A 15769-nucleotide genomic window follows, 5' to 3' on the forward strand; every position below is an offset into this window, starting at 1 on the left:
ACCACCAATACAGTTTACACAGGGAGCACTTGCACTTTAGCATTGATCAGTAGTGGTAAACTGTGAAGACAATAAACCAGCAAAAAATGATCAGAAAAAATAGGAGGAAATGGTTTGGGGGTAACCCTGCAAAAAGGGACATTTCCAACAGTGAGGCTTGGAGGGGCAACAGAGGAGCAGGTGGAGGACAGTAGTGGGTGAGAGGGTGGGGAGACAGGAAAAACAGCACAAAAATGAGAGCAACAATAGGGTTGATGGAGAAGCCCATGAGCAAGACAGCAACATGGCGAGCAAAGGGGGCATAGATTTTGGCAGGGGTAGAAGCACAGGAGGAAAAGCTTGCAACACAGGTGAGAAAGCAACACAGAGTGAAGGGGTAGTTATTTGTCAGGGAAGAAAAAGCACACAGATGAGAGCTGGAAAACAAATGCATGAAGAAAAAGTAGTGCATTAAACTGAGCAGTGGGCAGCTAGAAACCAACAAACTGGATAGGTGGTAAAGAGGTTATGCACCAGGAGAGAAACAACATGAGATGGACAATGAAAGCTATTCAATAAGAATCACTCAAATGAGAGACACAATAAAGCTAAATGAGCGGTAAGCAGTAGGTGTCTGTAAGCCCATCTAAATTCTCAGTGACCCCACCATATGTCTACTGTAACCAGATAACTTGTGCTATCTAATAGGCTCAACCTCAAATTGAAAATAGAATCCGCAATAGTTTACACCCTGAGCTGTGTCGTCTCTGGACGTGTGTCAATGTGGAATGTGATGGCCAGTGCGAAATGTGAACTTTAGCACAATTTCATCATAGTCTGCTTATTCACAAGAGCAAGCATTTGAAACTACACTTTCAAAGTTACTTATCTTCTGCGAATGCAAACAATTGTGCTAATTTATCATTGATTTCGACGTGAAGTGTACAACACATTTCACATGAGCTACAGAGCACCATGCCAAGTAGTTCATTTTGGTCACTACTAAGCTTGGAAAGGTTATATGTGACAATATCAGTGCTTAATTTTTGTTGTTGGTTTCCAGTGCTTAGCACCGGCCCTTATTTAACAGGGCCGGGGCTATTGAATTTTCCTCCCCTGTGCAAAGGTAAATATTTAAAAATGTATGTGTCATCTGTCCTGTCCTTTTCCTTCAGTTCAAATACCTGTTCTGCAACCCACAGGCATTGTCTGCATTTCATAGTGCGTTCAGAACTCTTTCAGTTTGCTGTGTCCCCCTTTGTCTGGCGGTATATTAAAGTGCCCTGAGGTGGATTGAGGACCAAACAGCAATGTTCTTGGTGCGCCGGTGCCCGTCGCCGGATTCTGCGCAGCGCTTTGAGCCCCGGCACTTATTATTGCACAAATTAAGCACTGGACAATATACGGGGAAAATGGTTCCAAAATACTGAGCCATTTATACAGGAAAAAACATTTTTGCATTTGTTTTAAAGCGTGAAATGTTTTGGGTTATTCTTGTATGTAAATGATGAATCGCTTCAAATTCACAGTTGTACGTATTGGCCAGTACTGTCCTTTTTCTTTGCCCAAACCTGGGGCTTTGTGCCTTGCACACAACATAGCTACCTCAATGAAACCTACTGAAGAGCCAACGTACTTGGATTGATGTATTTGTGTCTTGTGGCCCAAAACACAAACCTTGCTGGTAGATGATCTACACTTTGTGATAGCATGGTCACAATTTTAGAAACTACAGACAGGTCTGCATTTCTTCTGGGCACTGGTGAAACTTAAATTATGTTGTATAATTCACATAATTTCCTGAATTTTGCTTTACACAAAATTCATAAAAGTAATAGTGGAATGTTACATTTGCCTCATTTGCTTTTGCCTAATTATGTAAATTTTGGGCAAAATTGTACAAAACTGTGTGAAGGCAAAATGGTATATGTTGGCAGTTTCATCTAACAAGCTTAATGCTAAATTCCCAACATTACACAAATTATGTGGTATAATTAAAATTTCATCAAGGCCTTGAAATTATGCCATGAGGTCAGTTACATAATTACACTGCTGTTTGTGGTAAAAATATATTGTGGCAACAATGTGAACAACCAGAAGGTGAGCTGCTGTTGTTTGTTGACCAATAGTAAAGTGCTGTGCTCTACCATAAAACACATAGAAATTGGCATAGACCTGGCTCGCACATTATGTATTTATGCACCCCTAGAATATGGTAGTACATGTATCCAGGGCCTGTAAATTAAATGCTACCAGGGGACAGGAGCACTTATTGTGCCACCCACTACAGTAGCACTGTAAGGCACGTCTCCGGGTCTGCCACAGCAACCTGGCTGTACAGTTCCTGAACTGTTGATTTGATCTGTCAAAAATTTATGTCACCTCTGAGGTAGACGTTATTATGAAAAAAAGATAGCATGCATCGTATTTAAAAGTGGGATATGTGGAAATTAATGTTGCACATGTCCTGACAATGCTAAGGTTCTAAAAGGCCTCTTTCATGATGGTAAGTTTACCTGCCTCATAGGAAAACATTGGATTACAATAGAAATCAATATAAGTATTATTTTGGGTTAGAAGCAGCTGAAATATAATCCAAGGTATCATTTTAATAGGTGTTCAAAGTACAATTTAGTGATTAAATTGAATTTTGACTTAATGTGTTGGAAAATGCCCTTTTTAGAAAAGTTAAATTGCTCTGCCTACATAAACCTATGGAGGCCTTTCTGCCAGTATTTAACTGTCACCTGACTACTGATGGCTCCACTGTTATGTGTGATACATTGTTCACAGGACAGAGGACAAAAAAGGCTTGGGTCTGGGCAGGTGTTGGCCTTGAGAGGATAGACTTAAGGTTGTATCCAAAGGCTAGTTATATTTCAAAGAGCCCTGCCCTGTCACAAGCAGATGAAACTGACACCAGACCTGTCCCCTGTTATGCTCCTCTTGTCAGCTTGCCTCCAAAGTTACTGGGAGGAGCAGCCTCAGAACTTGTTTGGAAAGACCACAAAGGTGGGTTTGAGCGTTAGCATAGCTGCATTTATGGGTGAGCCCAGAAAGCTCTGAATAAGGGATGAAAAGATCCTGCCATCTTGGATTTAGGAGAAGAGGGGTACTGTGGGATAGCTTATAGCAAAACACAGAAGTGCTGTAAAAGTGGGTAGTGACACTTCTAGAAGCTATTACCTCATCGCCTAAGGTGTGGTCAGTGGTCGTTCCATTCTATAGGATGGTACTGTGCATAAATGTTGCATCCCCAGTACCCTCCGCAGAACACTCCAGGACTTGGGAAGAATCAGAAGAAGGACTGTCTTGCTGTCTTGCGAACTAGAAGGAAGACTGGACTTGCTTGCCTTGAACTGAGGACCCAAGTGGCAACATCAATGATCAGTTGGCTGACTTCCTGTTTGAGCTGCAGGGCTACAACAAGCTTTCAAAAGCCTTTTCCTGCACTTCAGATGTCCCAACCTGACCTGGTCCCCTCCGCTGACCTCTGTGAGAGTGAGTCCAGACCCTCAGTTTCTGTCCCCAGGTCCTGAGTCCTTGGCTGTGGTCAGGGTGTATTTCTCCCTGCCTAACTGAAAGGTATGTTCTGACACTCATCACACCTCCAAAGCTGGAATGCACATCTTAGAAGAGCCCTGACTCAGATACTAATGACTTGCCTCTGGGCACAGTAAAACCTAATGAATGTTAACTGCTGACCACTAAACATTGATTACCTATCTGGAAATGGACAGAAACGACTGGCAGAAAAAAGGCCAGCTTTAGCACTGCATATTTTGACTTGGTAATGCCAAGGATGGATTCGCCAATTCTGCCCTAGGAGCCAGCAAGATAGTCAGACTCCATTCATATTAGGTGAAAAAGCCAGTTTTGACCCTGTCAGGTAGGGAAGTGGCCAGGAAGCTGAGAACAGGACTGCCTGGTGCCATTTGGATGGTTGATTTTCTGCAATCTTTGGCCTGTATCCAGGATACATCTGGCACTCCAACCAACACCTCTTCAGAATATTCTGGACCTATGAAGACTCCATCTGAAGAGGAATACCATGCTGGATTAATAAGTCTGGCTTCTGACTGCTGACTCCTGCTGGAAGAAGAGGACTCACACACATACTCAAAGACTCCTGAATCGTGTTGGCATCCAGTGACTGGAACTGCTTTCCAAGTGTTAAGTGGGTGTCCTCCTGTCTATCTACCCACTGCAGGGATACCAAAAGTAGAAGGAGTCCTTACTCCAAGACTTCTCATCTGACTAAAGAGGATTAGCCCTTGCGGGAGACTGGCTGGATAGAGACCTAGTACCTAGAAGCATGCCTTGAGGAGCTAGGGACACTGGTCTGACCAGAAGAAGCTTTCCCAGCCACCACATACAAGGTTTGAAGTTACAACCTTTAGCTGTGACAACCCTCTTGGTGCATCTGACCTCAGTTAGATCAAGGTCAGCCAGAAATTGTATAGGTTCCAGTGCACCATAGACTGTTGTTTTCCCAGTGCTTGTGTTGTTCTAGGCACTATATGTGTTTCCCTTTAACCTATTTTGATGATTTTGGTATATTTTTGCTCTTTATTTTCTTCTCTATTTTTCTAAATTGATTTTGGGATTTTATTGTGTTGTGTAGATTACTTGGATATTGTTGGTATTACTTAAACATAGCACAAACTTTTCTGGTGGATTCCTGCTGCTTGTGACATGACTACCAAGTGTTGAACTGAATCAGAACTGTGCTTTGACCACCCAGAGTGGGTTTATTGAGTTGGTAGTGCATCCTGCCTCAGAAATTATTGACACATTTGTGACACAGTCATACTGTTTGTTGAGCATATTGATAACCTCTTCTCCATTCTATTAAAACAGGCATGCTGAATGTCAGCCCAGGAAGGTTGGATCCACAGCAGATTTTCTGGATAAATACTGATTATGTTACTATGTTTCATTTAAAGTAACTCTATTCTACAATGGTATCCTGACAATCTAGCAGTAATTTGTCCTTTCTGATTCTATCATGGGCACCTTTTGCACGATTATTATGGCTGAGTCTTTCAATTCCTACTCCACTCATGAGATGTCAAGCATTTCAGACTGTGATTCATGAAGGCACTGTGTTAGTCTGGCCTTTCAGGGAAGAGGGAAGAGAAGATCACTTTGCTATGTCACTGATCACCACCACAAAGTCGAATTGAACAAAATTGTGATCTGACTATATGACATCTGAAAATGTTCTGGTATAATGCCTACTAAGAGATTTGTTTTCTCTCAACTTCTCTGTCTTCACATCAGTATAAAAAATAATAGATCAGAAATGATGGGAACAGCTATTTCACAACTGTAGCCTATGAGTAAAGGAGTATCCATCAATCTCCTGTGTGTAGAGTCTATAGTGGTTGCTGTGCATAATGAAATGTGAGCAGTAGAATGTGGGAGAGCCAGTTTATTTTTGAAGATAGCCCAGCCACCTGCATGTTAGGGTTCCTCACTTAGGAAACCATAGAAAGTATCTATACACAAACAAAGTAGTCTTTCTTTTGAGGGAGTAGGCTGAAATAATTATTTGCCTCCAGCCCATCCATATATTCTGGAGGACTGAAACACTTGCTTTAAGTTCGTGTGATAGGTTCTTTCTCAATTGTGGTACCACTCAAGGTGCTAGCACTGATGCTGTAAAGAAACAGGTTTTGTACCAGTCTAAAAAGGTGTTTGCTTGAACCGCAATCTTTTGCCAGTGTGGCACTGTAGACTATTTTCCTCATCCATTAGAGTTAAATCCAATCTTGGAATAAGTTCAAGGTACTCTCGCAGTCTGCCAGCTGCTAGAACAGGAGGCAGACCACCACCTGGTTTCCACAGTGTATCAAACAAAAAAACCTTTTAGATTTGAATCTATTATGTATGTATATGTATTTATTTTTGTGTATGCATATACATATGTATCTGTGTTTGTATCACACAAATCTAGTCAAAAGATGGAGTAGTGCTGTACAATGCCAACAGCAAATATGTCAATAATTGATTGAGAGGAGATGGGCTCTGAGAATGGAAGAGGACTGTACTTCATCATGATATAGTGCTCTTCATAAAACAATGTGTCTTCAGTAAAGAGTCTGTGCTTACAAGTAGCTTTGCATTGGTTTAGACAAAGGCAGAATCTTATGTAGTGTGTCGTCAAAACCAGGAACCTTCTTACAATACCTAATCAATGTCTACTGTTCATGCACAATGGGGGAAGGAATCATAGAAGCTGTTGGTCCTGGGTATGGGACATCCAGTGGGCTTCTGCCAGCCCTAGTGTTGTGAGGGTAGTTGCCACCTACACACACGGCTAAATAACAAGGCAACTCCTGCATCCGGTTTAGTATTTGGCAAAGTGTGACAAAAATATGGAGTCGGTGAAGCACCTTCCAGTGGAGCTTGCAAAATTTCACCTTCTGCTCCCTTGAGGAACAGTCATCGGTGCACATGTTGATAGACATTAACTTACTCCTGTTAAGAATATGAAAGGGGGTCTGAGACTAAAAGAAATGATGTCTGTTTACATTTAAAGTATCCTACAGCATTTCTGATAAACAGTTGAGGAATTATGTTAGTTTTGTGGGTTTTTTGTATTTATTTTTATGAAGGTGAGCTTGTTTTAGTTTTCTCTTTCAACATCTCAATTTCAAATGCCTTATTTTATATACTACTTATTAAGTGATTGGGTACTGGCTCTTTGTGGCCCTGGAACTCAGTCATTATAAGATTCCCTTACATAGCATCTTAGTAGAATTTAGTATAAAACTCAAATGTTGATTATTTGTGCATCTCCCCCACCTTCTAATATGTATTCTCCCTCTCATGAAGATTGTGATTGCTCTCCCTGCCATCACCACCAGATTAACCACATCCCGTTCATTACAACACTGCCTGATATAGCTGGGAATTTCGGTTTCACTTTAGCTCTGCAAAAACTACTGAAAACAATGATTGATCATTGCCCTCCACCTCAGGGAGCCGTCTCCTTTTTATAGAACAAAGGGACTGGTCCAAAAGTAAATACCGATATTCATGGTGGCTGAACAAATGTTGAAAAATAAGTAAACTGCTGAGAGAATACATCATATTCTTCCTCATTTTCAGATCATAAAGCGTTGAACTATTTCTATGGCATTTACAGTAAAACGGGTTAACCTCTTCCGTGTGTATAGCACTACAAAGAACTTGAAAAATACATTTTACATGATGAGGCATCAACCGTCAACAACTAGAAAAGTGTAATGATGCCCAGGGATTTTAATGCAATTGTTCAAGGAAATTAATAAAATGAGTTATTAGTATGCTTCATTCTGTTCACAATTAATGAAAGCTTTCAATTTTAAATGAATAGTAAATCAAGTAGTACTTACAGGAAGAAGTACCCTTCCATTGTCCTTATGGGAAAAACACGGGATTCGTTAAATGACACTATGTACGTGATTTATTTGTGACAACTGTTGCAGCCTAACCTCTTGGCTTTCTTTACCTCTGTCAGACTTTATGCATCAAACCGCAAGAGCGAGCATCCCTACATTCAATACATTATTATAATAATATATATATGCAGTTACTGTTTGTTATTCTACACCCCCTTAGTTCTTAACATGACTGAGTTTACCCATGAATTTCAAATGTTTCTGTGTTTTTTTGCCATCATTCACCTACCACAGCAACAAGAACACACAGACTAATAACAAGTACATGCATCAGGACATGTGACTGAGTTTACTTATAAATTCTAAAGTTCTTTCTGCTTTCTTGCTAGTATTTACCTCCTAAAGTAACATGACAAATACTAAAAAGGATTATAGGCATGTGGGTGGTTACAATGTATAAAAAATCACCAGCAGGTCATACGATTATCATGATCTTCTATGTCATAGAATAATATTTGACGATACATACAGGCGCGCACCTACCCGTGATGGCATGTGTGGAACTACAGTACCCATGATCCTCTGAGCCGCTAATGGTGTCAGATGCCGTACAGAGGCACACCCGACTCTTACACCTTTCAGTAGCCACATAAATACTCCGCCAAACTCCCGGCAACATTACCAAGTACGGCACCATGGGGGGAACATCTAGGTGAAATTGCCAGCACGATTACTTGATAAAGAAAGAGCGGGGGCTCGGGGCAGTTCTGAGATGTATTTTGCGATTATGCAAAACCCAGATTTATTCTAGCGAATGACTTCTATCTTCTACAACAACAATCCATTCACAATGCTCTATTAAGGGATACTGATGGGAAGCCGGTGGTATACTAGAAATTATGAGTAACTACTAGAAATGATTAATAACTACACTAACCCTATGACTAGATGCCATTGCATTCATATAACCGTTTAACTCTGCGAAAATATTCCGCATTTGAGTACTGTTAGATTCCTTTTGAAGAGCAATTACTGGATACCAAGGGCACCTAATATACAGGGTGGTCAACAGACAGAAGAACTATAACATAGGTGATGTCGCACTCAAAAGTTGACAGGTTGACTTGGAAAATGGGCTGATCTCAATTGGTTTGCAGTGTAAGTACCGTGCTGCTCATTGTTACTGTAACGTCCATTTCATTCCAACCCAAACTTTGGATACAAGGGAAACCATATACCTCGATTTTGTATTGTTTACACTTTTTAAATTCACAATACCTTTCAGGCCTCCTATTAAACGTCCCAGTACACAATAAACAAGGTCTCTCTCATAACATCAATGGGACCGGTTCCACTGTACAGTAAAGTTTTCCGCAACCGATAGACCATGGTTTTAACTTCACTAACGGTTTTCTTTTTACACGTTTACGACTACAGGGAAATGCCCTTCTCTCCTTCACTAAAGGAATACTGATTACACCACAATTAGGGTAAGTGCCTTAAACTCGTATGAAGTGGCAGAAGTGCATGTATCACAGAATATTCATGTCAACAAGAGCTGTGCATTAATTAGGCATGGAGTGTGTTGATGACACTTGGGGGGTTTCGCTGTGTTCACTTGATGGTGCAGATGAACTGCTTTCATTTAACATGTACTTGGGTGTTGCAATATAAAAATTGTAGCTGTTTTTCTGATGCAGGTATCAGTGAACCAGTCGAATAGACCAGGTAGGAAAGTGTGTTACCTCCGTATTGGAGTTGCATATTGGTGAATGCACTCTGATTAAGGATCCAACAGCGATGAAGAAGGCTTATGACTGGTTTTGGGCAGACTCGAAGGATGAAACATGTAGGAAAGAACAACTCATATAATTGAACCATTACTTTCAATAAATATTTGGAATCTTTTGCTTTACCCACAGGTGCCTGCTCAATAAAAATATATATTTTTGGGTATGCATGTAGACATTTTTAGTTTATCTGGATCCTTGTATTTATCCAGTCAATAACTATCTTTGAAGTCCCAGATGCTAGAGATTCCACTCAGGTGGTATCCAACTATCTGGGGGTGGGGTGGACACCAATGTGAAGCATGCCACAAATACCAGTGGGTGAGGTATCCCCATATACAATTTCTTTTGAATTCTACAGCAGTAGAGTTGATGCTAGGAGTGAATTGTGTCACAAAAAGGCATCTAAGCACCTGTGGTGTAAGGTTAAGTTATTGAAACTTTTACTGAACCTAACACGAAAAGTGGCATATTACTTGTGGTGGACAACCATCCACCCTGGCTAATAATCTATTTCTCACAGAGAATATGGCATTTCATTGCCTTTAAGCATTATGCAAATGCTTTAAATCAGTCATAAAATATCACCTGTTTGCTGTGCAATATTTTACGTAGTTAGCAATTTCATATAATGTATTGATCAATAAAGGTTTGTATATACCTGTGCAGAAACGCTACTGGGTAATTTAGAAATGAAATGTTTTTCTGCGACTCTACATCCATAAGCGTTGTTTGACCTATACCTAGTAACGAGAGTATCAAGTGAAATATTGATCAATGAATGACCGTTTCTCTGTATGGTCTACATCAGTTTCTGTAAAATGTTCTCTCAGAGGGAGGGCATCATTTTGACCCTACCGGATGATTCTCCACCGCCTGATGTAATTGGACACTGCATTAACGCGAATCAAGATATTCGGGTTTCTAACATGTAATTAAGGGTAGATAGGTGGCCCTTCGAGTGTTATTGAACAGCAAGTATATGCAAATTATCAACACTGACGTGTTTTGGGTCTTGTATTTATGTTTAAGCTTTTCTACCTTTATCTTTAGTAATTGCTCTGCCCCTTGCAACCTTGACGGGAGTCATCTGTTTATAATCACATTCTAGTGGTCCCGAAGGTGGTTGTCAGATGTCCACATGTTATACAAGTACTCTTGCCCTTCCTTCACAATGTGGAAAATGTTGACTACCTGGAAGTGTTGTCGTTGTTTCATATGAAGAAGCTTGCATGTGAACAGTAACGTGTGCATGGGAATATTTATACATGAATATTGGGTTTTTTCCGTAAACAGCATCGGTTAGCTGTATGGTTCAATAGCTGCCACTTGCAAAGACCCATGGGCAATTATGAGTTAGGAAAGTGAATTAGCATATATAATAGCACGAGCAGTGCTCACGGTCTGGTTTCCAAGAACAGCCCTGAAAATCAAGGAGTCCTAACTTCTATTTCGTGTTGCCTGTGACATTGAGCATGCAGCTGCAGATCCATGAAGCGCAGTCTGCATCTACTATAAGATAAGTAGCCTGACATGAGATACAACTCTCTGGCACACAAGCCCAGCATTCAGAGCTGGGTTTGCAGGACAGGCAGCACACATGCTTACGAAGACTGCGCACTGGATACCACAGTACATACGTGGGATACTTGTGTCTCTTAGTGTCCCAGATCAGACTAGATACAGGCAAGCGGGGGAAGAGCACAGACTCAGTGGTGAAACAGGTGGAATCCTTTGTGACTGGCGAATTTATTTATTATGAATGTCTCTTACTTAGAGCCACAAGCATGAACCCCAGATGTTATATTTAGCTAGCCAATGCATAAAAGAAGTTGCCCCCGGTTGATACTTTATAAAGGAAGTCCAGACTGCTCTGACAGTGCCCTTTGAGGGCCTGTCAGAGAACGCAGGCTCTTTGATTTTCAGAAAGCATAGGACACAGTTTTGGGAGTGGAAGGGGTGAAATGGCACAAGGGTGGTGGCTTAGGGGGCTGCAGCGCAGTTTGGGAGAGGGAGAAGCCATGGTATATAGGGCTACCTATTTCTCATCTACTCATGCTAAGCAGTAGAAAGCAAGAAGAGATGATTTTTAGGGCCATACATAACATAGAGGTGTACAGACCCAAAAAGTGAATGGTGGGGTGCTTTTCACCTGGCGGTTCTGACTGAAAGGTGCTCATTATCTGTGTGATGCCACTCATAACCCCTCAGTAAAAAACACCCATTATTCACTGTTAACCATCTACAATTCAATATATTTCAACTATTTAGTGCACAAAAAGGCCCTAAAGCGCTGTACTTCAGCTAAGCAGTGTGCTTTACTTTATAGACCCATCACGCCTGTGGCCTTCCCCAAGTGCAGATATCTTGCACGGTCTGTCTGCATGAGGGCAACGTATGTTGACCACCCACAGTGTATATGAAATGTACATTAATGCATGTTGAGAAACAGAAGGCACGTTTTAAAATCGTTAGGTGTCTTTTGGCACACGTTGATTGGAATATGTTTCTGTGGTGTAGCGCACTGTGTACTTCCAGTGTACTCTTGGAGGCAGACATATCGTCAAGAGGTGCGTCTTTCACACGGAAGATGGATCAGCTTATTCAACTTTTGGCAAGTTATTCTGGGCCCAAACACTGGAACAAATGCACTTCCATTCTAACAATATTTTCTATGTTTTTTATTGAGCATCGTTGATTTACCACCACAAAGATGCTTCAGGTTTAGATCTCATCATGTTTATCTGCAAGTAGCACGTGCCCACGTTCTCACCATGACAAATTGACCAACTTTTACGTGGCCATTAAAACTATGAATTTTCCGGCCAACCATATGGTAAAACTTTAAAAAACGAAAAGAGCGTTGTTGTCAGCATTACGATTCAAAGCGCTGCGGGGGCGTTCGTGTGAGTATTGTAAGAAACATTTTTACCTTCTTCTAAAAGTCGGCACTGTGTATTCTAGGCTCTCTTCTTCCGCTGAGCTTCTCCCCCGCTTTGCATGAGAAGATCTGTACGAAGACGACGAAACTGCAGTTGCGTGTGTGGAGGCGGCACTCCTCCTTCATAAACGAAACAAAACAACAAGTGAGCATTTGCGGACATTTATCAAATAAGGTAAAATGAAATCAATCCACATTTCAGCACTATTATTAGGTCTCCCTCTGGACTGTATTTTCCAGTTCCTAAGAATAAATTATTGTAAGGATTCCAAGCCGGTGCCCCTTTGCATCCTTTATAGCCCCCAGAAAGCGGGTCCCTCTGCACTGCAATATTTCTTATAGATGTCTCTGTTTTCGATTGGAATACATCTCGGGCCTTCCACCTTGCTAGCTTTCTGACGTTGTTTTATATGGTCCGCCCGATTGTTCTTCCCCATCTTTTTTTATTTTTTTACTAGGCAAGGCAGTTTACTCATTTCTAGGGTGGAAAGTCAATGGGCTTCAGCAGATATAGGGCAGAGCATTGGAGATACAACTTTGTATTTGCAGATTAAGTGAAGGGGAGGTAGCAGGCACATGAGTAGTTGTGTTCTTTATTAGGTGAAACATCTTAGTTTTGCAAGGGTTGGTGGACTTGCAGCATCTGGACAAGAACCAACTATGTGAACTTAAAGCTGGACATTTTGCATTTCAGTCTTCAGGAATAAACGTTCCAGTTTTATCCTCCTGTCCTCGCTGCACTCGTCCTCTTCTACCTTGAGGGTGAATCAGTAATTATCTTAATACCTGCGAAATCCCATACTGGTGTAAAATGTGTAATGCGTTGGTTGCTCCATTCACAGTCAAAGACACTGCAGTCACTCACAGCTTACCCTCATTTGGTGTGGACAATTTTTAGAATGGTAAACGTTTAAGACTGGACAATGTCTGCTCCTGTCTTAATCTTTACCCATGCTATTTTCGTAAAGTCTGCCTCATGTCTCCTTAGGATCATTATAATTATGATTTATGAATTGGCATGCATCACAATCTTCCATGTGAAACATTCTGACAGTAATGTATGGGGTTTCCTGATAGTTACCGAGCATAGACGAAAATGTCATAATTACCTTATTTCCTCCAGTCAGTTTGAGCTTAAAATTTGATATTCAGCCCAACAGAGGAATATTTGTATTGGAATTTAGGCATAGTATTTATCTCAGTAGTATGTGAATAATTCAAATGGACAATTAAAGGGGAGATATCTACAATTCTAAACATACATGCTACAATATGTAAGGGATACATGTAAACAAATTTAATAGTGAATGATTTGGACTGGGCAGCGCCAAAGAGAGAGAGTCAGAATATTTGCATCTATGCTTGAGATATGTAAAATATTGGTTTTAAACAAAAGGAATTGGTGAACCTCAGTACATTTGGGCACAAGATATATGAGTAAGGAAAGAGATTGTGGTACGTTCTTAGCTTGGTCTGCCAGGGAAAAGAACGAGTAGCATTGTATTTGTACCATAGAAGGTATCACAATACGAGAAATGACTGTGGAAGTATTGATAATAATATAAGAAACATGTGCATGCAAACATAGTACAAAATAAGTTCCTAATCATTTTTAGGATTCATGCAAAGAAAATGATTCAAAGTTCACACTTGAGGAATTAAGAGAGGTAGCATTTAACAGGCAACATGTCAACGATGGCATAACATTGATTTTTAGAAGATTAACATAATACCAAGGATGGTAGAACTATTTAATTAAAGAGTGATTCAGGTGAAATAGCCAAAGCTTCATAGTTTTTTGCAAAACATCACAAAATGAATAGGGGTCTTTCTGACAATTGTATTCTTATGTTAATTACATGTAATAAATACTTACCAAAAATACTAGATTATCTGCTTGAACCATATGTAGGCACATTAGTGCACGTCAGCCAAGATATGTTTCTGCCACATAAGCTATTAGCAAACAATACTCAGCATATCATTGAGGCTATCATTAATATTTAAGTAGATGGAAAATGCCAGGCATGAAACTGCTTCTAGATGCTGAAAAGACATTCACTTTTTGGAACTGGCAGTTTAAATTTATAAATATATAATATGTAAGAACCTCAACAATCAGTTTATGTAGTTTCCTGTATCACATAATTGCTTTAAGTGCATCCTAATGAACAGGGATTTTGAGATCAAATAGGTCAACAAGGATAGGTGCCTCGTGCCCTATACCATTGTTACTTCATTTGTAGAAACATCAAGTTGCCACAGCACAGGTTGCAGCATGGCCCACAGCTCACTTGACTGCCTCCCTGGTGTCCCGCATTATACAGAGGGATGCTCTAAACACCCACAGCCTGCGGAGTCCTGAGGGCAACTTGGAGGGCCATTCTTCCCTTTGTTTGTTGGCTGCGCTGGAGGCATTCCTATCTTTGTGGGCCATGTTCCTGCTCTCTGTAGTTTCTTACTCCTAGAATTCCTAAACAAATTTTTTACAGAACCAAGCCATCATGGAGGTTCTATCATGTACTCATGCCAGCATTTCCCAATACACCATGGTGCTCTCACATTTTCCTCTATGTCACTTCCTGTTTTGTGGGTATATAAGGAGCAGAAGTGCCTTTCTCCTCTGTGTTGCAACACTCCTTGAGCCTGCTGATGTGTCTTAGCTCCTGCATCCTGGCTCCTGCTGGTGTACCCTCACTCCTGTTGGTGTCTCCTCACTCCTGCTGGTGTATCATTGCACCTGCTGGTGTTTCCTTCCTTCTGCAGGCGATTCATGCTCCTGTTGCTTCCATTCTGAATTTTTCTATTCTCCTGATTCTAGCATGTCCACTAGCTTTATCTGGGCTTTTTGAGCCTTGATGCATTCCTGGTCTTCTACCATCAGTACCAATCCTCAATAGCCTCCCAGGAGTTTCTGATCATCATCAGAGGTTTTTTTCCCCTCAGGGGTTTCCCGCTTTGGGACTCCTTCTGGAGGGCACTATGTGCTTAAATGTCCCATTTTCAGTGTCATCGCAGCTACCAGAAGGGGTCTCCCCTACCTTTGGCAGGCAAAGACAGCCAAACCCAGGACTCACAGATTTTCCCATTGCTCCAAGGCTGCAAATAAAAGTCCCTTCGCAGAGGACCCTGACACAAATTATGTTTGGAATATGATATCGTAACATTTATGAAGGTTGATAAGGTGAATTAAGAACAGGTTATGAGAATGTAACCAGAAAATATGAAACAATTAGGCATACAATGAATACCACCAACATTTATATTGTATCTATCTATTATCTTTTATTTATTCGCAGAAGAGTTGTTGGTTACTTGCTAATCATGAATTCATTAAATAAAAAATGTCCCATAGTATTGAATAGAAATGGGATATTACTGGCTAGGTAAATTCCATCAAAATGCTAATTCTACTTGAAGTTTCATTTTTGTTTCAGATGATTCCCTGCTGCTCCAAACTGGCATTATTTGCGTGTAAATATAATCTAACTCTGGTTTTTATATTTTCCGATAGACAATCAAGAATAAAAAAGCTGTCAGTTTTAAAACTAAGCACTAGGGCTTGGTGGAATTTCTATTACACAGGAGTAATCTGAGTAATTTCAATAATTCTGCATTACTCTTTGGCACAGAATTACCAATAATTATGCCATTAATCCTGCTTGAGTAAT

The 15769-nt window shown here is 40.6% G+C and overlaps 1 protein-coding gene across 1 annotated transcript in view; it reads right to left on the reverse strand.

Annotated features, from left to right (window-relative positions):
* The window catches only part of MYOM2 (myomesin 2), a 571331-nt gene that overhangs the window by 491749 nt on the left and 63813 nt on the right, over positions 1-15769 (reverse strand). The window contains exon 3 of the mRNA XM_069235814.1: positions 12090-12218. Coding sequence (XP_069091915.1) covers positions 12090-12218 — 129 coding nt within the window. The remainder of the gene's footprint in view (positions 1-12089; positions 12219-15769) is intronic.

The sequence above is a fragment of the Pleurodeles waltl genome, chromosome 5 (assembly GCF_031143425.1).
Source record: "Pleurodeles waltl isolate 20211129_DDA chromosome 5, aPleWal1.hap1.20221129, whole genome shotgun sequence".
NCBI classification, from domain to species: Eukaryota; Metazoa; Chordata; class Amphibia; order Caudata; family Salamandridae; genus Pleurodeles; species Pleurodeles waltl.